General features: G+C 30.2%; 5 protein-coding genes across 5 annotated transcripts; 2 read left to right on the plus strand and 3 right to left on the minus strand.

The window, feature by feature from the left end:
- Positions 1-302: 302 nt before the first annotated feature.
- On the plus strand, positions 303-1,361 carry LOC145754571 (uncharacterized). The gene has a single exon (XM_082570645.1). The coding sequence runs from the start codon at positions 395-397 to the stop codon at positions 1,223-1,225; it is 831 nt and encodes a 276-aa protein (XP_082426771.1). The 5' UTR covers positions 303-394; the 3' UTR covers positions 1,226-1,361.
- LOC145754573 (uncharacterized) lies at positions 969-2,859 on the minus strand. Its single transcript, XM_082570647.1, has 2 exons — positions 2,494-2,859; positions 969-2,136 (listed from the first exon to the last, which is right to left on the minus strand). The coding sequence occupies exons 1-2, from the start codon at positions 2,802-2,804 to the stop codon at positions 2,010-2,012; spliced, it is 438 nt and encodes a 145-aa protein (XP_082426773.1). The 5' UTR covers positions 2,805-2,859; the 3' UTR covers positions 969-2,009.
- A 1,797-nt stretch (positions 2,860-4,656) lies between these two features.
- Positions 4,657-8,866, plus strand: LOC145754568 (bile acid-sensitive ion channel-like). The gene is made up of 11 exons (XM_082570643.1): positions 4,657-4,797; positions 4,953-5,114; positions 5,291-5,368; positions 5,746-5,914; positions 6,085-6,204; positions 6,367-6,516; positions 6,782-6,882; positions 7,204-7,319; positions 7,543-7,689; positions 7,862-8,026; positions 8,178-8,866. Exons 1-11 carry the CDS (start codon positions 4,703-4,705, stop codon positions 8,546-8,548), a joined length of 1,674 nt encoding a protein of 557 aa, XP_082426769.1. The 5' UTR covers positions 4,657-4,702; the 3' UTR covers positions 8,549-8,866.
- Positions 8,749-13,739, minus strand: LOC145754569 (protein Spindly-A-like). The gene is made up of 14 exons (XM_082570644.1): positions 13,551-13,739; positions 13,352-13,476; positions 12,692-12,826; positions 12,489-12,619; positions 12,284-12,410; positions 11,917-12,006; positions 11,664-11,803; positions 11,510-11,579; positions 10,809-10,946; positions 10,214-10,314; positions 9,887-10,074; positions 9,412-9,531; positions 9,115-9,204; positions 8,749-9,027 (listed from the first exon to the last, which is right to left on the minus strand). Exons 1-14 carry the CDS (start codon positions 13,669-13,671, stop codon positions 8,936-8,938), a joined length of 1,668 nt encoding a protein of 555 aa, XP_082426770.1. The 5' UTR covers positions 13,672-13,739; the 3' UTR covers positions 8,749-8,935.
- Positions 13,740-13,965: 226 nt separating this feature from the next.
- Positions 13,966-21,145, minus strand: LOC145754566 (poly [ADP-ribose] polymerase 1-like). Its single transcript, XM_082570641.1, has 22 exons — positions 21,135-21,145; positions 20,682-20,854; positions 20,180-20,425; positions 19,837-20,045; positions 19,434-19,641; positions 19,239-19,356; positions 18,866-18,998; positions 18,570-18,718; positions 18,148-18,308; positions 17,904-17,952; positions 17,659-17,738; positions 17,326-17,450; positions 17,044-17,165; positions 16,720-16,808; positions 16,433-16,546; positions 16,241-16,324; positions 15,924-16,055; positions 15,625-15,756; positions 15,307-15,427; positions 15,056-15,186; positions 14,751-14,878; positions 13,966-14,483 (listed from the first exon to the last, which is right to left on the minus strand). The coding sequence occupies exons 2-22, from the start codon at positions 20,820-20,822 to the stop codon at positions 14,213-14,215; spliced, it is 2,943 nt and encodes a 980-aa protein (XP_082426767.1). The 5' UTR covers positions 20,823-20,854; positions 21,135-21,145; the 3' UTR covers positions 13,966-14,212.
- Positions 21,146-21,274: the final 129 nt, after the last annotated feature.

Below are 21,274 nucleotides of genomic sequence, written 5' to 3' on the forward strand. Positions count from 1 at the left end.
TTTTTCACGCAATTATTGTGGATTTGTGGCGCTTTTGACTATGTGTACATTTTCTTTAGTGTTGTATTTTTGGGTAGGCAAAAACAGTTTTTACTTAAAAAAATTATTAGTTAATTGCTAATAGTGTATAATAAATGATATAATGTAATATAACGACAAGGTAAATCTTTTCTGTGGCATTGACTAGAAGTCTTAAAATGTCACAAATCCTGCCGAAAAATACAAAACAGTCATAACTTTTGTTTCGATGTTGACGGGTCTTGTTTATGTTTTCTGATTGCATCTCTGACCTGTTTGTTTTTATCCCCTAATTTCTACCCTTTTAAAACATTTTTACCCCTTTTTATGTGAATTTATTGCTTTCTTATTTTAGAACCAACTAAATTCTAATAAAATGCGCCCAGATGAGCACAAACGAAAACAAAGCAATCAATACAAAAAGAAACACGGAATAAATAATAAGAAAAATACGAAAGAACTTGGCCCAACACCTTTAACTGAATCTAAAGCTAAACTAACCTTAAATAACTGGGATAGATATAAAGAGCCTGATGCGGATAGTGATAATGATAACACAGACTTAATTGGATCTGATTTTAACACCGTTATAAACGCGGGAAGCGGATCGTCATCGTTTATGCGACTTGAAAAGGAGAAGGATTGGGATAAACAAGAGGAGTTTGATGACCTTTTAACTATTGATTGCAAAGCACTAGCTGACTCTCTACAAACCTTGAACTTTTTTGAACGATTGGGTTTAAATGAAAAGGATTTTGATCCTTCTTTAATTGAATGGTTGAATGAAAATGAGGAAGATACCGAAACTAACTTAAAGACTGAAAAAATAGTTTTTGTTGATCAAAAATCATTTGATTTTTCTAAACCAAATCCTGATACCCAAAACCCTAAAACTGAACCATGTAATATAAGTGATCACACAGATTTTGATGTTTTAAATACATTAGTTCAAAATGAACATTCTACAAATTTAAATCAAGACCAAGTAAACAATACTGAACCAAAACAAACTGATAATACCTTAAATCTTAAATCTAATTCACCAGACAATTTAAAAGCTTCCATACAAGAAAAAAACAATTTTCAAAATCACGAAAAAGATTTAATTAACAAAACTAAAGGGGCTTCAAAAAATGAAGTTTTATTGAACTCAAATGAAGAAAATCCAGTAGATGATTTAGAAGATTGGTTGGATTCAGTTATATAATTAAATTGTAATTTACATCAAGTATTTTTATGTTATTTTTTTGTATGATATCGCCAAAGTTTATACGAACAATAAAAAATCATTTTAAACAGTTATTGAAATAAAATTTAAGTTTGCTTATTAATAAAATGTTTAAGAGAAAACTTACAATAAAATATAATAATATATCAAAAACTTAACTATTTTTAATTAGCATTAACAGTAGTTAGATTTGTAACAACAGAACATCTTTCAAACACAAATATATCGGCAAAATTGCACACAATAATAGTAAACTAATACACAACAATAAATCCACAATATACCTATTCAAGTAACAAATTATTATCATATATAATCCAAAATTATCAGACTTTCTTAATAAAGGTAAATTAATGCAACATGCACATCTTTATACAAGTTATTTATAAGCAAACCATGCACAAAACATGAATTTTAAATAATTAATGAAGAATTAAATAGTTTTTGCTAACATACAAAATAAAGGTAAGATACTTTCTAGTTTATGTTGCATCCTACAAGCTCTTTCATATATACTCTGTGTATAACTCTGTGTATAACATGTCAAGTAGTTCAAACTGGCAAATATAGTAATATAACCACTAACACTTTTAAATTACTAAAATTAGCTAGCATATCTTTCATAATAGGCTATTTATATATTATGGTGTACAGTCCTTCGAAAAATCTTTTATAGAGGCAGTAGTACAAATTGCTCCATTAAAACAGTAAGAAATAAAATGAAGATTTACAAAATAAACAAATCATACAAAATTGTAGAATCTCATGTTAAGGGCCTGGCTTCGAACACGGTGTAATCATCTTCGCTATCAGAGTTGAGAGGATTTAATGCAATTGTTTCTCTTTGGGCAGATAACAATCCATATCTCTTGACCCTTCTTCTTCTAGCACTAAATAAAGGTTAATTTTTTTATATTTATTTATCCTTGATGTATGCAGGTTAACTTTAGACCTTATCATAGGGTAATTTTAGTTACGCCAACCTAGTCTTGAGTTGCCTTTGGCAGTTTGGGATATTATTAATTATAATTGCCTGCTGATTAGGTGTTGGCTTAGAAGAGTTTATTCCAATTATAGTATCTTACTTAAGAGGGCTACAGCATAAAAGCAGTGGGGATAGAACCCAGGAACTTATGTAGTGAAGCCAAGTGTTCTGATCACTATATCATGTTGCCAGTTCACATAAACATATATGTTTTAAGATACAATTTCCATAACCTTACAGAACGTAATAAAATAATATTTACCTGATAAATCTTATTCCAAAGTAGAGTATGGTTATGGTTGTTACAGCAGCTAACACATACAAAGCCCTGTGGAGCATATCTCTTTTCTCATAAACTGCTGCCCACCAATCCCCTTCTTCCACACTTGTTTCATTCGTCTGTGTTGTTGTAGCTAAAACTGGGGTTAAAGTTGTGGTTGTGGTTGTTGATTTTACTGTTAAAACATCTGCATTTTCTGGTGGTGTTTTGACGGTGTCATTTCCTACAGCAGACTCAGATATAACGAATAAAATCCATTTTAAGAAGATGAAAAGAAACAGTTTACTATTCATAATATTTTTTTCTAATGATCAATTATATAAGTTTACTAATTTAAATGTTTTTTCATAATCTGAAAATAGATTGTATTTAGTAACTCAATAGTAAGTAAACTGGCAATAGAAATATATAATATATGCTTTACTATACAGCTATAGCAGTATAGTATCTGCTTTTTCAAACGAATTAGTGCTACGATTGTGACGATCTAACTGTCTAACGAACTTAAATTTTTTCCGGCTTCCGACTTTATTTATTTTTAAACCAAACTTTTGGCTTAAAATATCAACTGAATTAACCAACTTGGTATAACAAAGAACTTGTTATTTCATTGTTTGTTTGAATGGCCTATTTAACAGTTTCATGAAGTCATGTGACAATTCGTTAACTTCCATCTTTGAAACGTATACGGGGCAGCGATGTAACTTGTATGTGACAATTACAACGAGTCTCACTGCATTGACCAATATTTTTTAAATGCCACGCCACTTTACTTTTAATTTGAGTATTTACTAAAAAAAGTAATCAAAAAATACTCTTCAAAAAATTGACATAAATTAAGTTAACGTTAAAAATTAACAGAATAAGCTTTTATAAACCGGCAGCATGGTGTAGTGGCAAAACAAGTGGCTGTAATAAATAAGGTCCTGAGTTCGATCCCCCCTGATCTCATGCTGTAACGCCCTTGAGATTAGTGCTATTAACAGTAAAAACTCTGCTGAACCAACACTTAAAGCAGCTTATAATTATCGGTAAACTATAATCCATAATGTAATATCAATAATCCAAAAAAAATAAATTTACTTTGGGCTATGATATCTTAAAAAAAACTTAAAAAAAAAACTGATTTGTTGTATTTTGGTAATCAGATAATTTACATCTGCGTAAACATTTTTTTTAATGTCATTAAAAATCTATTTAACCATTATGGAACATCTAATTGTTATATTTCTTCTGATGTCGTTTTTTAAAATCAATACAATGCCCGCGTCACTTGACCAGGTTTAATTTAAGCATAAGCTTAAACTTTATTAGATTACGCATTAGTTATGTAATCCAAACGTGGGATAGCTATTCGTAATGTAAATGTGTTAGCGCAAATCCCAAGGGCAGGAAGAAGTTAGGTCACCACAACTTACGTTAAGTTATACCGATGATTGATAAAAAATCAATAAAAAATAACAACACTTATTTTTATCAAACTATAAATAAAATATTGTCACACCAAAAGGTTAAACATAGGCGTAAAATAAAATTAAAAAGCAATGCGCGGTCGCAAACTAATATTTTGTGATTTTTATTGATTAGAACCTGATTTTTGTATGAAGGTAACAGCTATTAGCGCAGTTACAGAGGATTACTCATAAATTATTCCAACAACTCATAATTGGGTGTAGAAGTAAACTAAAACAGCAATCGAAAATCATAAATCATTAGTCAAGCTTATGAGTTTAAACCCAGCGTTTAAATAAGGATTTGTACTTACAAAAAAAACACAATCATAAACAGAACACTAGGGATTTAATTCTACATTGGCTGAATTTTAAAAACAGTGTTAGTTTAAAGTTTTTGATTCTAGATTTTTGGTATCAAATTTTTCTTTCCAGACAGTTTCATTTAATATCATTATCCTTACCACGTGAATAATAAATGACAAAGAATAAAGATAAAATCAAAAGTTCTAAAATTTTATTGAGAGAAGAAAATAAATTTAAAGATATTTTATATTCCTTATCATTGTATTATATCATATACAAAATATCCTAAAAAAATTTAATATTTAAAAAGGAATAGATACTATAGGTATGCAAAGAAAAAATTTTAACGACTAGAGCATGTATAAAATATAAATATATTTTTTAGTATTAATAATTTAAGTATAATACAACTTTAAATTTGATATAAATACATTATGAAAATCAAAACTTTGTTAACTGAATTCGGAAACGAGACTACTTGTCACGGATTATCACAAATCGTTAACAAAAAGCACTCAGCAGTAAGAAGGTAAAGGTTATAACAAACTTTAAATTAATATATCAAAAACTGACAAAATTATAGGCTTATAATTGGCTGGTTTTAAAAAAGTTAGCTTACAAGGGCGTCTATGTTTTTTTTATGATAAAAACTCATTAGTTCTAATTGCTTTACATTTTTTTTAGAATAGCTTGGATTATCTTAGTGCTGGTTTTAACAGCCGGCGTGGTTTGGCAACTTACAACTAAAATTTTCGAATATACTTCCTATTCAACTTCTACAGAGCTACATGAAGAATATACCTCCGAAATTGAGTTCCCAGCTGTGACCTTTTGTAATTTAAATAAGTAAGAACCTTGGTTATTACTGTTGTTGAAATAAAGATTTTAATGCCATTTTAAAGATGTTTTTTTTTGAAATGATATAATATCAGTTTATGGGTAAAAAAAAGACCAATTATTAAAGTGTTTGGTTATGAAAAAAACGCTGAAAAGAATAAATGACAATTTTAAATTATTTTTAGATTTTTTGACATAAAATCCGAACTAGAAGTTGCAACTTTAAATGCCCTACTAAGAGCAGCTTCTCCTTATAGAGATCGGTAAAAAATAAAATCATTTAAACAAATTATTACGCAACATCCTACTACTAAACACAGCTTAAATTATTAATACTAATTTTAATTATTCAGCTAAGTTTTATTGTATTTTATTTGTTTCTACTGCCTATATTTTTATGTTTATCAAGTTTAAATATAAAGAGCATATAGGGGCCATACCTTAATTAGGTATGCAAAACGTCACCAAAAAATTAACAAAAAGCTTAAATTTAAACGTAAATTATATATAGAAATGTGCATCCTTTTAAAATCTTGTTTTACTATGCATTCAATACTTGCATTGTGCACTATGCATATATAGTGTTTTAGAAAGTGTCAAATAAATTTACCAAAATTTTAAATTGTTTTTATATTGGTAGATACCATGACAAATGGTGGGAAGACGAGGTTGAAAAGTATTTAAAAGAATTGGAAAATGAAGGAATCGAATATTTTCATCTAAGCAAAGAAATTCGACGAAAAGGTTGGGCCCTTACCAATAAAACTCTTCGATTTTGTACGTTTCAACGCAAGAAATGTGGTGTTGAGGTAAATAGTAAAAGCTTGTGACAATAATATCGAAGTACGAAAATTCAAACAAAAATTTACAAAATCATTAAACTCTTACATTATGCAACTTTGCCATATTTTTTAAAAAAACATGAGTTATATATATATATATATATATATATAAAATATACAAGCTTTTTCTTTACTAGAACTTTACAGCTGTGATAACACCAATGGGGTTGTGTTATAGTTTTACTTCGAATGAAACAATTATTCAGAACGTTCCTGGCAGTGGGCATGGATTGGTTCTTTATCTGGATATTAATCAGGTAAAAAATTGACATTTTTAAAGATATCTTTTTAATTTATCAAGTATGGGTTTTAAGCAATTAAGATATTAACAATTAAGATATTGTCCAGAATCGTTAAAAAAATTCGCTCAAAATAAATGTCTCAAAAAATAAATTCTGTACAAAAAATCTGAACTTTAGATTGGATATAGTTCACACCCGATGTTTGGCTACCCTGGCGCTGGTGTAAAAGTTCACATTCACAGTCATTCCGAACCAGAACAAATTGAAAATTTTGGAATTTCCGTGCCAAGCGGTCACGCGGGCCATATCGTGATAACGAAAACCGAGGTGAGGTCATCATTTTTGTTTTGTTTTGGCTGGAACATTATTCATAATAAAAGTAACGAAAATATTTAATTTGTAATATTGTTACAGAAAAAAAAGGAATTTTGGGAAGCTTTTCTATTATTCCGAGTTGTTAAATTCGTTTTTAATAAGTTAAATTAAAATAATATTGTCTACATACAATTGAATTAAAGCTAATTAGTCTCCAACGATTATGCCTAATCAGAAACAAATGTATTAATTTAATTTGTGTTATTTCTTATTTTAGAGAAACCTAATGTACAAACCCTGGGGAGTTTGTAACCAGAACCTCAAAAAACTATCAGTTCACCAACACTATAGTACGGCAGCTTGCATGAAAGAGTGCAGGTTTGAGAGCCAAGAAATTGTCAAAATAGAAATGATGTTGTTGTGCAGATGTAGAGACAAAAATAAGAGATAAAACAATATCAATATGACCGATATATTTAAAATAGGCCTTTATTTTTAGCTTTGCACACATTTTGTAATTAAGGTTTTAAAATACACTTATTGTACACTAACCTTTTCTTCCATGCAACCATACTAACTTTGCACTTTTAAGTCTACGTTTTGCCTTGTACCAATACAGCGATGTGTATTTTACTTGTTTAATGGTTATATTTAAACATAAATGTCTGAGCCTTAACATATATATGTTTACATTTGCAGAGCGAACTATATTGTAAACAAATGTGGATGTAAACCGTTTTGGTACCAACAATACTTACCCAAAGTGCCCGAATGCGGAGTCTGGAAGGTCCTTAACTGTTCTGGTGAAGCAGAAGGTATAAACAGATTGTATTTAACGTGTATTTTTCTGACGAAATATAAACATATCCAACTCCAATAAATCAAATATCATCTATGCCTATTTCCCCCTTTAAACCCTTGACCTTTCCACGAAAAGTCTTCTTTATCATAAACTAGGTTATCTCGCCTAATCAAAGAAATCGTTTTAAGGAAATGCTTATGTATTTTTAATGACGCTTTTTTACCTACATATTGTAGCGCATTTCACGGAGAAGTACACGATGGAAAAGTGCATGTGCGAAGAGCCCTGTGCTTATATTAAATACGACCCTATGATAAGTTATTCAACCTTTCCCAGTATTGAAGTCGGAGAAATTTTATCATCAAATAATTACGTTGACGAACGTAAGATTTTAAAAATAAGTTAACCAAAAATGAAAATCGAAATGCATACTGTGCCGAAAGTATTTCTGTGTAAGCCTAACCAAGTATTGCGCTTAAAATATCAGTTTTATAATTTTACACACCGAATGCGTAACTTTCTGTACTACAATTAAACCTATATTACTATTTCAAGGCGATGCGGCTCTAATAACCAACCATAACTACACAAGGGGAGATCCGGGATTCGAAAAACTTCAAGATTACCGAAACAACCACCTCATGTTGGATCTCTATTTCAATTCGTTGAGCTACAGTCGAATTACTCAATCCAAGTCCGTGTCTGAAGTCAGCTTAATGAGTAAGTTTTACTGTGCTAAAATTTAAGTGAAATTAAAGTTTATAAATATATTGCCTAAACTTAGACTTACTAGCTTCATCATTGAGTTATAAGCATTGCTAAAAACTTAAGCAGAAGGCCCAATTATTTACCTATGTATTGTATTATTAAGGTGATATGGGCGGCTTGCTGGGCTTATGGCTGGGCATCAGCTTCGTAACTTTGGTCGAATTTTTTCAACTTTTTTTCAACATTCTTAAACATACTGGAATGCAGACCAACACAACAAGGGTAAGAGGAAGCATCGATGCGGAAAGAGGGGGCTCAGAAAGAAGGGATCCTATGACGTCAGATGATCAATGGGTGCGAAGAACATCGCAAGTCCAATTGTGTCGTGCTACATCAGGAAATGATTTGGGCCGGGTGACGTCAGATGAAGAAGAAAAAGTACGCAGATCCTCTCTGTTTCAAGTTACTAAACCAATGACAATTCAACCTCCGAGAAGGAAGAGTTTTATATCTAGAAGTCGAACGAAAAAATAAAGAAAATTTAAAGAGTTTTTTGACTTGAAATCGAATCTCTATTTTTTCGCTATTGACTTTTTTATTGCTTTTGTGGATTCAAACCTCATAAAATATTTAAAAAACGAATCCCAAGTTTCTGTAACTTAAGAGTAGGTACAAGTTCTTTTAATTCAAGTTGCAAATAGCACACAAGAACTTCTAACCTTTATTTACCTTTAACAAGCTATTTCCTTTAACATTGCACTATTTGTCCTTTACCCAAAATACTTGTATATTTGAGTAAGCAAAGTGTAATGGGAGTATACTGTACATGTTATTTTATAATAAAAAATACATTCAATTACAAATTTGATAAAAAATTGACGCCAAGTCAGTCACGTGACTCCAACGCAGCGTAAAATGACGTCACTGCTGCTTACAATCAGCTATTTTCTCCTCGACGTCAACGGCCTTCGATGACGTCATGTTTTTCGAAGACGTCACCGATTTAATTTTGTCTGTAGGGCAGTAAGGAGAAGTTTTTAAATTAAAACAAAAAGTTAACAAGAAAATATAAAATGTAAATTAATTGGAAATATTAATACCTGTTGAAATGTTAGAATTGTTGTCAATCATTTTTTCGTTTTCTTTCGTCTCAGTTTGTAAAGTACTATCAGTATTATTAACTACTACTGCTACAAACAGAATAGTAAAAACAGGGTTAATATTCTACAATTATTATTTATATTAAAACAAAAAGTAGTTACATTATTTAAAATTGAAAAAATTGGCTTTACATATAGTTACTGATATTTTCCCATGTAGTAAATTAAAAAGAACTACCAGTAAAGCTGTATTTAGGCAAACCAAGGTTAAAATTAGATAAAAAATAATTAGCATACCTCCATCTGTTGAAGTGAAACAATTATCTCCCGTTTTATTAGTTTCAGTTTGTAAGGTACCATCAAGGTTGAAAACTATTTTCTCTCTTTTTCCTGTTATCATATTTTCACCTGCTCCAACTTGTATAAAAAATAGTTATAAATGTGTTGGGTATGCACCATTTTTTTTGTATATATCTTTATCCTTGATGCGGGAAGGTCGAATGCGCGACTTAAACATGAAGTAACATCAGTTACCCCAACCCAGTCTCAAGTTGTCTGTGGCAGTTTGGGATATTATAGATTATAATTGACTGATAATTATACTGCTGATTAAGTGCTGGCTTAGCAGGAGTTCATACCGTTTATAGTGCCTTACTCAAGGGTGCTACAGCATGAGCCCACGACCTCATGGTGGTGTAGCAAGTGTTTTTACCACTATACCACGCTGCCAGTGTTTTGATAACAAAATAAAATAATAAATCCAAAGACTTACTCTTATCACCACATAACATTTTTAATCTTGCAAGCTCTAAGTTGGTTTTAATTTTCTCAGCTTTTAAGGAATCTCGTTCTTGTTTGATTTTATACAAATCTCTCTCATATTCTGATATCTTAAACGACTCGAACAGAAGTTCCGATTTACTTTTCTTCAGCTGGCTTTCCATTTTTGAAATTGATTCACTGAAATGGTAAACACGAAACTTTATTGTATAGCACCAACACATAAGAGGTAACACTATAATCTGTGTCAATTTTAAAGCGATTTTTTTTTATTGTTGGTCTAATTTCAATATCCCATGCATGTTTACATCATACATACTCTTTCTTAGTGATTATAGTTTCAAGAAAGTTCACAAAGTTAGGATCAGAATCATTTTGCTCTTTGAGCATCTTGGTGTACTTCTCCTCACTTTTAACAAGCTTTGAAAATAAATCACAAAAAGTTAATATTTTTAAAAACGAAGTGATAAAAGGAATAAAAGAAAAATCAAATAAAAGTTAGAATTGATTGGCAGCATTGTGTAGTGGTAAGAACACTTGCTGCACCACCATCAGGTCATGGGTTCAATCCCCACTGCTATCATGCTGTAGCACCCTTGAGTAAGGTGCTATAAACGGTACGAACTCCTGCTTAGCCAGCACTTAATCAGCAGCATAATTACCGGGCAATTAAAATCTATAATATCCCAAACTGCCACAGGCAACTCGAGACTGGGTCGGAGTAACTAATGTTACTCTATGTTTAAGTTGCGCATTTGACTTCCCCACATCGAGGATAAAGATATATACAAAAAAATTGTCAAAAGTTTCGTGGCTAGAATATTCACCCATAGTTGATACGTTAACCCAAATAGGCCTAAAACTTTATAAAGAAAACTAGGTACTATATTAAAGTTGCAACGAAAGTATTTTACTTGTTGCTGAAGTTGTGAAATTTTTGAAACATTTTCCTTTGCACTTTTTCTTTCTTCACTCAATGTTTTTCTTAGTTCGTTGATGTGATGTTTATCGGTTTGGCTTCCCTGGTTGGTCATTAACCGAACTATTTGGCCCTATGTAAAGAAGGGGTAGAATCTGATTAAGCTGCATGTTTAATGAACCGACAGCGTGGTGTAGTGGTAAGAACACTTGCTACACCACATATGAGGTCGTGGGTTCAATCCCCACTGATCTCATGCTGTAGCGCCCTTGAGTAAGGCGCTATAAACGGTATAAACTCCTGCTGAGCCAGCACTTGATCAGTAGTATAATTATTGGGCAATTATAATCTATAATATCCCAAACTGCCACAAGCAACTTGAGACTGGGTCGAAGTTACTGATGTATATGTTTAAGTCGTTTAAGTCGCGCATTCGATATGTTTAAGTCGTTAAGGTCGCGCACTCTATGTTTAAGTCGCGCATTCGACTTTCCCACATCGAGGATAAAGATATATACAAAAAACAAAGGGGTGAAATCCGAGTAAACTGCGTTTTTAAATAAGGGCTTAAAACAGTGTAAAAAATTAGGTTTTAAACAACCAACAGAAGCTATAACAAGCTATAACAAAATGTTTAATCTAAAAATCATTTATAAATTCTTTATTATTTTTTAGCAATTTTTACAAAATGTAAACCTTCAGTTGAAGAGTGTATTCCACCTGTTGTTGGAATTTCTTGTCTGCACCTTTAAGCTTGGTTTGAGCACTTAACAAATAAGTACAATTAAAATACTTTAAGCGTTGGGCACAAAAAAAATTATCATAAAAAATTGTGATTGTTTTATTATACCTGATTAATTGTCTCTGTATTTCTACTCTCTTGTCGTCGACTTCTGCAAATAGGGAATTTCCCCTTCTGTTGGGATCTTGTGAGGAAAATTTCAAGGCTTCAATTTCAATTTCCAACTCTAGTTTCTGCTGCTTGACTTGCTTAAATAGGATGAAAATATATTAAACATTCATAGGAAAAGCAACATCTATGTAATAATTAGCTACACAAAACAAGTTGATATAAGTTAGTGGCAAAAAGTTAAAATACTTACTTCAAGCTGGCTATAATGTGAAGATAAATCTTTTTGGAAGTGTTTGTTATCTGACTCTAACTCTTCCTTTACTCTATGTAATGAATTCATCTAAATACAAAATCGCATTCATCACATAAGACCTCACATCTAATAAGTGCTTCCATGTTATAGCAACATTGAATAATGCATTATATTTAGAATAAGCTTCTGCCATGTTCAAAGCCAACTTTATTTATATGGCAATATAATCAACAACATAACAGACTACCAAAGGAAACTTGAGACTAGATCAAAAAAACAAAGGTTACTCTATGTATAGGTTATAATGTTGACCTTTTAACATCAAGGATTAAGAAAAAATCTACAAAAACAAACTAAATAATACCTCTAAATGAAGCTGATCAATCTCAATTTGTTGAGAATCACAAACTGTTTGAAATTCTTCAATTTTCTTTATTAATTCCTTATTTTCTGTTGCTGTTTCAGATTCTTCAGGCCGGCAAACTGACTCACTAAATAAAATCAATAAATTTTAAACGTTTCTGTGGATAAGGAATAAACAAGTTTTGATTAATATTAAAAGAACTTACTTATTTAATTTAGGAGACTTTTGTTGATTATTTTCAAGCTGAGAAATTCTCAGTTTAAGTTCAGTAATTTCATTATTTTGTTGTTCAAATAAAATCTCCTTCGAGTTTACGAGGCTCAGCAAGTCATCATTCTTTAAAAAATAAAATTTATTATATGCTTTACAATCTAAATAATATATAAAATAAATTATCGAATATTTAACCCTGTTTTTTAGTTGTCTTATTTCCTTGCAATGTTTTCTTTCAATTTCGATAATATTTTGCTCATGTTCAAATGTTAAACCATTCGTTTCTTCCTTGAGGGCAGTTTCGTAACGGTGTTCGGATTTTTGATAAATCTGTAAAAATTTTAAAGTGGGCCTGTAAAAATAACTATAGGCTACCAAAATCAATACTTTCATGAAGAATTTTCCTAAACAGCTGTGCTTTTTAAATTATTGTAGATAAATTCAACAAAGCATGATTCAAAATAGTTTTAATATTTGGCCTTATTTTTTTTTTTTTGTATATATCTTTATTCTTGATGTGGGAAAGTCGAATGCGCGAACTAAACATAGAGTAACATCACTTACTCCGATCCAGTCTCAAGTTGCCTGTAGCAGTTTGGGATAACATAGATTATAATTGCCCGGTAATTATGCTGCCGATTAAGTGCTGGCTCAGCAGAAGTTTATACCGTTTATAGCGCCTTACTCAAGGGCGCTACAGCATAAGAGCAGTGGGGATTGAACCCACGGCCTCGTGTGTGGTGTAGCAAGTGTTCTTACCACTACACCACGCTGCCGGTTTATTATTGAAAACAAACAGACAAATATGTTGATCTTATCTGCTTATTGGCTTAAATAAATGTTCTTTAAATATACCTCTAGTTTCATCTGAAGAGAATGTTTTTCTTGTTCAAGTTTCTCAATTTTTCTCTCAGAGTCAGCATTTGAATCATGTAGAAGCTTTTCAAATTGAGTGGTTGTGTTTTCAAAAAAACTTTGTTCTTAATAAATACGGACGTTTTTAATTAAAAATGGACAAATTCAATGGCTCTTACTATATGATAATATTTCTTACCATTGTTGTTTTCTGTTTCTTCCAGTAAGTTTAAAGTAAAACTATTTTCGATAGCATTAAAACCTAAAAGTTCGTCTTTTAAACTTTTTTCATTTCTTTCCACCTCTTGCAAAGTATCCATTGTGTAAAATCTTGTTTTTTGCTTTAAATATAGTATTCTAGATAGTTTAGCACTTCTTGGTTTGCACAAATAAACGATTTACTTCTAATTTAAATGACGAAACTCTAAATTTAAAAAGTTCTGTAAAAATATTTTGTTTTTGGCGCGTCAATGTATTTAAACAAAAGTTGTCATGTTATATGTCCATAAAGTCATAAGCCTTATTTTGCAAGTTTATCCTTAATTATAGATGCGCCTAATATTTGTTAGAAAGTAGATCTATAGACATTAAGTAACAAAAATACTTTTTGAGTATTTATTGAACAGAAATGAACATAACTTTACGGCAGAACATGGCAAAACACCGCGATTCTTAGCACCTTCTAGTACTTAGCTTTACATTACCCAAGAATTGATTAATATCATGATTATATACAGGTGAAAGAAAAGAAAAAATTTAAGAAAAAAGAACACATTTAAACAAATAAGATCAAAATCTTGGTGATGAAGAAATCCTTCGTTTTTTTTTACAGAAACATTGCAGTTCAATTATTTCAATTTCTTACCACAGAGACTTGTAATTAAACTTGTACTTCACCAAATACTTTAAATTAACTTGTGCAACATCATAAACGATATACTCATTATACAGAAGTGAAGTGTAATCATCATGCTTTGAAAGGTCACTAGAAACACCTTTACCCATAGGGACTTTAATGCCCTCATTAAGTGTAATGTGGGTATCCGATGATGGCTCTGTTTTACCTATACCCTTAACACTATGCTTGCCTTTTGGTAGTTTACGAATGTATTTAGCATCAGTAAGCTCACACCTTAATAAAAGTAATAAAAATAAATTATTTTTATAAACCTAAGGTAATAAATCTAACCTATTTAAATATTTATAAATATTGGCAAATAAGACAAAATCAAGTCAATAATATCTCAAACTACTTAAAATTGAGCTAAAACACAATAGCTACCCAACTTTAAGACTGCAAAAAAACAAAATGGCTACCCTATTTTAAGAATGCTGGCTATTTTTTACATTAGGGGTAAATAAAGAATAAATAACTGCAAAACATCTAGTTTTAACTTACATATTTCCTAGTGCTACATCTGCCAACAACAATAATCCATCAGGATTGAGATTTGAGGTTCCACAATAATTTGCACTTTTTGAGACCATGTCAGCAAAATATAAACCTTTACCAAACATGTAACCTGTCTGTACAAGAAAACAATAAATTTAAAAATATAAATAGATAAAATATAAGAAGCCAATCAAAATTTTGCAAAACTTTCAGCAAGTTTATTAATAAAGCAGGCTTGTTTGTTTATTTTCTAAAAATTCATTTCACATTCTTAAAAATTCAAATTTTTGTTAAAAAATTCTAAAACCAACCACAGGGGCCTCTTTAGGAGCAATTCGAAGACCTTTTGATAAGATCCCAGCATAGTTTGTTGTCCTTGATCCATGCCATAATAGTTGTCTGTTGGGTAGATTTTGAAATGGTCGAAATCTTGATTTTTCTCCTAGAAAGTTGAAATTCAGATATAAACATTACTTGGTTGAATACCATAAATAATACGCCGGCAGCGTGGTGTAGTGGTAAGAACTCTTGCTACACCACACATCATTATATAAAAGCTCACCACTTCTGTTAATCTTAAATAGTTGATCAATGGAAAGAGTATATTGGTCGTGTGTTGAAGCATGAGTGAGCTGGGTATACTTCTCAACCATCTTATATTCATCACTGCCTTCACTTACAGACTAGAATAGAGAAAAATTATAAAACGAAAGAAAATATAAGCTCCACAATTAATCCAAAAAGTGTATATATATCACCAGGTAATTTTAATACTTAACAGCAGGAAACTTGCATAATGTAGATGTCGAAATCAAATTTATCGCATGGTAATAGTTGATATTTTAGAACTAAAATTGGCATAAATTGAAAGTGATTTTACCTGTATGTCACAGTTAAGTTTATTGTAGTTAGAATCAAGTGGATCCTCTTCATCTTGGGAGTTTTCAGTTTTCTCCACTTTCATAAGATTGTAAGCTACTTCGATGTCCATAAGATTATCCAACATTTCAACCTAAGATTATTCAAAAAATTAAAAAGTTTTAAAAAGTAGCATATATTGTAAAACACAAATAAATATGTCAAATTTTAAAGTATTTTAAATCAAGTTATTAATCTTACTACCTGACATTTACCTTGTCTTATAAGAACATTGTAATTTAAATACTAAACCATACAAACCTTTGTTTTAATCCTGTCAGAATTATCCAACAAAGGGGGTTGATGAACCCCGTAATCATGGGGTATAAGGGTGTAAAACCTGTTCGAACAATCTAGAATTCTACCCCCGCTTGTTTCACCATTTGCTATTAACTAAAAAAGTTACAAGTGTTTATTTGCAAATCCCTTTAAAGAGTAAGTTGTAAAGAATATATTATTTATAAGATCAGTTAACTCTATTTTATCTAATAGCCTATATATATTTTTTGTAAATGTACAAATTCATATTTTATCAAACAAACAAATTACTAAAATGCGAATAAATAATATTAACCTACCTCACTAGCTTCAGTCAAGACAGAGTAGGCTGACTGCATTTGTCTTTTACTTAACTTTCCGAGTGGCATTTTATTTAAGTCAATCTGTAAACAAAAAAATGATAAAATTGAAATTTATATTGCATATTAAATAAAGTCCTAAGTGTACTTAAATTATGAGATATTTATACATTTATTTCATTTTAATATTACTTCGAATTCCATCATTGCTTTTTTCATGCTCTCAATATCGAAAATCATTTTAATTAATTCTTGCACGGGAACTTCAAGTTTTGAGTTTGAACCAGCGTCATTTAATGTCTGAATCTTATAAGTTATAAAACAAAATTAAAATGTTTAAGATCAGAAGTTGCACATTGAACAGATACCTTGCCAAAATTACTGTATTCGTCTACACTCCTTAAAACTTCCATAATAAGATTTCTTTTTTACTTGTTTTATCTTTTAATTTATAAACTTAAAATAGCTAGAAAGTTTACTTTATTTTCATCATCTTCTCCATAATCAATATCAAGTGGATAGAATTTGCGGGGTTTCTTCTCGAAGAATGCACATCCAAATTCATTACCTTTAACATAATAACAAATAAATTTATTCTATTTTTACTATGGTATATATCTGAACTAACAAACAGAATTGTTTTACCTAAGAAAATCTCTATATATATATGTATTTAAACTTGAAAATATGCTTTTCTACTTGAAAAAATTCCACAAAAAAGGCATAGGTAAAAAAATTTGTTGTATATTATACATTTTTAATCTTTTGCAAACATGTTAATATAATAAAATGCACCAACAAACCCGTTTTCTCAGCATAAACTACATGAAACATGTCTAAAGCTGAACTTAGCGACCGAAAATCTTCAAGTTTTGTTCCCCCGATAGTTGTACCAACTCTGCCCCATGATCGGAATATAGTCCAACTAACATTCAATAATTATTGATGTCAAAAATCAAAATATTATATGTTTACACTATTATAAAAACACCTCAAAAAAACTAACATTTATTTTAACTAGCACTTTTATTCGTTAAAATCTTACACTGTATAATGGGTTATATTAAAATTGTAATTGTTTTCACCTTTTTCCCGACATTGACTCAAGAAGTTGAAGTTTATAATAGGAATTTGCTCCTGATTTCATATCCACCATAGCAAGGGTAGCTGTGTATTTCTTACCACCTCTGGCATATACCTTCGAATTTTCCTAAACAAATTTAAATGAAATTTAAATGTTTTATTTAAAAAAAAGTTGACCTTCGTTAGGTTTTTATTATCTTACATAACCTAGGTTGTCAAAATTAAGATGCTTCAAAGCTATTTCTTATGAAAAATAAATATTTTTACAATACCACAAATTAGGAGATAACAACAACAATAAAAAAGTGTCTACCACACTAATATAAAGTGCTTACCTCCATTCCCGAAGAAGGGTCAACTGCAGCTCCATCTTTCACAGTTAATCTTATTTTTTTCTCCAACCCACTTCCACTTTCTTCGACATAAATAAAATATTTATTTTAACTTTAAAATTTAGGGTGTAACTATCATGACATCCTATTAACAACTTTACTTTATTATTACTTATACATATTGCCTATACAAAAAGTGTTGGGTAAAAAACTTCTAAAACCGTCTACGTTAAAAACTAGATTCTTACTTTTTTCTTCCTCCATCATTCTCTTTTGTCCAGTTGCCCCGTCCAATCTCTACAAAAAAATAAATCATTAGGTTTTGTAAATCAATAATAAGAATCTTAGAAAATTTAAATCGTCAGTAGTTTAAAGAAAATTATATAGCAACATATGGAAACGTTTATTATAAGGCTTACACTATTAACATAAAATTAATTTTTTATTTTAAATTTGTGGTATTTGTGCTAAAGATAATTGTATATTAGTTACCTCTGTTCCCCATGAAACTAATGAAAACTTCTTCAGCAAAGCCAAAAGTGAAGTTTGTTGAGTTTCCATTTTCGAACATTCCTCTAAAAATTCTTCGCTTACAACAAATATATCTTCTAGTTCGATGGACATCATTTTCTTTTTGTGCTTTGCAATTTCATCTAAAAATTAATATTTCATACAAGTGATTTAGATTTTGATTAATAAAACATAGGCATTTTATTAAGTGTGTTCTGTTTATGTTTTCATCATAAGTAAGGAAATATTGGGAATTGAACCCAAAGCCTCATGTGATAGCTGACTAATATTGTTATTCATTTTTCTATAGGTTCAGAGTCAAATATTGCTGTTTGAGTGTTCTTTTTTTAATAATTTGTTTATGCTTTGGAATTAAATTCAAAATGCAATAATGTCGTAATCACCTTTATTAGTAACATAGCAATAAGCCTGTTTTGTTGAACTTGTAACAAAACCTCCCATTTTTTCAATCATTTCTTTGTACTCATCTTGTTTTTTGAATAACTTTCCCATCAATGCAATCTTTTTACCTTTTAAGGGTTTTGGAGCAGCTCTTAAGTAAAAATTAACATTATTTTCTTTGTCATAATATCGTAAATCAACTGTTTTGTACATATCCATTTTACAGACTTAAAAATCTATATTTAAAGCAATAACACATAAAATTAGATTCAAAAATTTTTAAACTAATAAATCTTACACTGGAGGAAAGACTCGGTCCTTCGGTTTGAATTTATATTTCTTCAAATAGGGACAATCTTCTTTAAGGTCACTAGGAAATGACCAAGCTGATCTTTTTACATCGAGAGTTGTGTTTGTACAACTTGTCCAGCCTGTAAATATATCAAGATTTAAATATATTCCAAACTAAGTGATTGACTTATTTTTTATTCTCAATTTGGTATAAATTTACTCTTGTAATTTATAATAAGATTTTAAATTGTTTTACTTAACTAGACCTAACATGCTGACAAATATACTTATAAGTTTACCTTTATTGAATTACTTTTGTTATTATTTCAGCACTAATTCTAGTCCTAAAACATAAGAGTTTAAAAGAAATCAAAACTAACCTGAGATATTTCCGACGCATTGGTAAAAACCTCGACTACTCGCCACTAGTTGGCCACCACACAAGGAACAGGGTTCAAGTCGACCGAACAACATTCCGTCAACAATTCGATCATAAATCTAAAAATAAAAAAAAATTAGATAATAAACTTAGGTATATTTTACAAACAATAATATAGTGAATAGGTTAAACTTACGTTATCAACCCCCACTGGAATGGTTTGTTTATTTTTCTCAAGTATACTGATCAGTTCATCCTTTTTCAACTCTAATTTTTTGAGGTTATCTTTAGTCTTCCATAGCAGCGAACTTTGAGTTTTTAGTTTTAAATTCAACTCGTCGTTTATTGGGTTTATTTCCTTTTTAATACCATCAATTTCCACCTTTCCTTTCTTGGATTTTTTACTGTTTTAAAAAATAATATAGTGCTAGTAATGTATATATGTATTTATTACACCATGAGGTCTTCGGTTAGATTCTTACTGGTATCATGTCGTAGCATTTTTCATTAGATAATAGCACCATTACAATATAAATTACTTTACATTTAGCCATTTTACATTACTGGTAAAAAATTATAAAAAAATTTCATCCATTTACCCTTTCTTGTTTATCAGTTTCACGATAGTTGCTTTATCCTCCTTATCCAGTCCTTTAAATCCTGAGATCATCTCCGCAGTAAACTCCCCATCTCTCCATCCCAGCTCCTTTCTCCTCCTCATAAAGCAACCAACATGATGCCATCTGTCAATCATTCCCAGTTGGGGTTTTTCTTCATTAACTTCCTTGTGAGAGATCCTTATCTCATCCTGAACAATAAATTTTAAAAAAAGTTAAAAAAGAAATCAACCTTTTTTACAATAAACACTAATAATTTAAAAAATAATATTTTTACAGTATGCCTGCATTAATAAAAACATTAAGTCTTAAATAAACACACAACCTTTTCGATTTTTTCATCACATTTTTTGCAAGAACTTCTACTCGACAATGCATACTGGATCACAAAATCTTTTAGTGATTTTATCACAACAGGGGCTTTCCCTCCACTACTGGTGCCAGGACGCTCGATTTGGGTTTTTAGTTTTTCTTGATCCTCCCACCTTAAGTTGTGGTAATGTCCAATTTCGTCAACTGAGTTGGGTCGACATTTTTGAAAGAAGCAACGAAAGTGATGCCACTGAGGTTGCTAAAGTTAAACAAAAATAAAAATTAAGTTTTATTAAATATACATAAACATATATAAACAAGAGTTACGATCAAAGTGTGTAAAACATAAAATATTTTTTTAACGCTTGTTTTTTTTTTCAATAGAAAACTGTTCTACAACTCTTGTTTTTTTTTCGATTTTTTCTTGCGTATTAGTCACAGCTCTTGTTTATATATACCTCTTACATTACTCCCTAAAAAAAACCTCTGTACTCCCTAAAAAAAACTAAGTTTACCTTTCCATCAAAATGTCTGGATTGCACCATCAGAGCAACTCTTAGTGAATCCTTGGCAATCAAACTCATGCATCCCTTACAACTTGCTCGGTTGCTTTTTGCATATTCAGCCAAATATGGTAAATCTTTGTCCTCAGCCATATTTTAAATTTAAAAAATCCAGCACAAAATTTCTATGAAATAATAAACATGCGTTAGATGTGAACAATTGCAAATAAAACACATTAAAGTCAATTTATAAAAACCTCTTGGCAAATAATAAATTTGTTTTCTTTATTTGCACTTTTATGTAAATAATTAACTAGCAGAACAGGCACAAAATTAATACATTTTTAAGTTATTACCTTATTTAAAACAATAAATATATTATAGATACTTAATTTAGGTTATAATTTAACTAATTTTTATAGTAAACCGTGTTAAAATAGCAATAAAACATTAAGAATTTAATACCACGTGTCTTCTGTTAAGTTTGTTGTTGTTATTCTTTTTCGAGTGGCGGGAAAAGTTTTATTCCTGATTTATCATTTATCCTCAATTTAAGGGTAAAACTAAAGGTGTTTAACAGGTTAATAACTTTCTAAATAGACACA

The sequence above is a fragment of the Corella eumyota genome, chromosome 6 (assembly GCF_963082875.1).
Source record: "Corella eumyota chromosome 6, kaCorEumy4.1, whole genome shotgun sequence".
Taxonomy (NCBI): domain Eukaryota; kingdom Metazoa; phylum Chordata; class Ascidiacea; order Phlebobranchia; family Corellidae; genus Corella; species Corella eumyota.

Coding starts and splice junctions, on each gene's coding strand:
- LOC145754566 (XM_082570641.1), bottom strand. CDS start 20,822: ATGGCTGAGGACAAAGATTTACCATATTTGGCTGAATATGCAAAAAGC. Junction 18,309..18,569: donor TTGCTATGTTACTAATAAAG/GTGATTACGACA, acceptor ATTAATTTTTAG/ATGAAATTGCAAAGCACAAA. Junction 15,757..15,923: donor CTGACAGGATTAAAACAAAG/GTTTGTATGGTT, acceptor GAATAATCTTAG/GTTGAAATGTTGGATAATCT.
- LOC145754571 (XM_082570645.1), top strand. CDS start 395: ATGCGCCCAGATGAGCACAAACGAAAACAAAGCAATCAATACAAAAAG.
- LOC145754573 (XM_082570647.1), bottom strand. CDS start 2,804: ATGAATAGTAAACTGTTTCTTTTCATCTTCTTAAAATGGATTTTATTC. Junction 2,137..2,493: donor TTTGGAATAAGATTTATCAG/GTAAATATTATT, acceptor ACCTTTATTTAG/TGCTAGAAGAAGAAGGGTCA.
- LOC145754569 (XM_082570644.1), bottom strand. CDS start 13,671: ATGGATACTTTGCAAGAGGTGGAAAGAAATGAAAAAAGTTTAAAAGAC. Junction 12,620..12,691: donor TAAGACAACTAAAAAACAGG/GTTAAATATTCG, acceptor TATTTTTTAAAG/AATGATGACTTGCTGAGCCT. Junction 12,007..12,283: donor TTGATCAGCTTCATTTAGAG/GTATTATTTAGT, acceptor TTTTGTATTTAG/ATGAATTCATTACATAGAGT.
- LOC145754568 (XM_082570643.1), top strand. CDS start 4,703: ATGAAAATCAAAACTTTGTTAACTGAATTCGGAAACGAGACTACTTGT. Junction 6,883..7,203: donor GCTTGCATGAAAGAGTGCAG/GTTTGAGAGCCA, acceptor TTACATTTGCAG/AGCGAACTATATTGTAAACA. Junction 7,320..7,542: donor CTGTTCTGGTGAAGCAGAAG/GTATAAACAGAT, acceptor TACATATTGTAG/CGCATTTCACGGAGAAGTAC.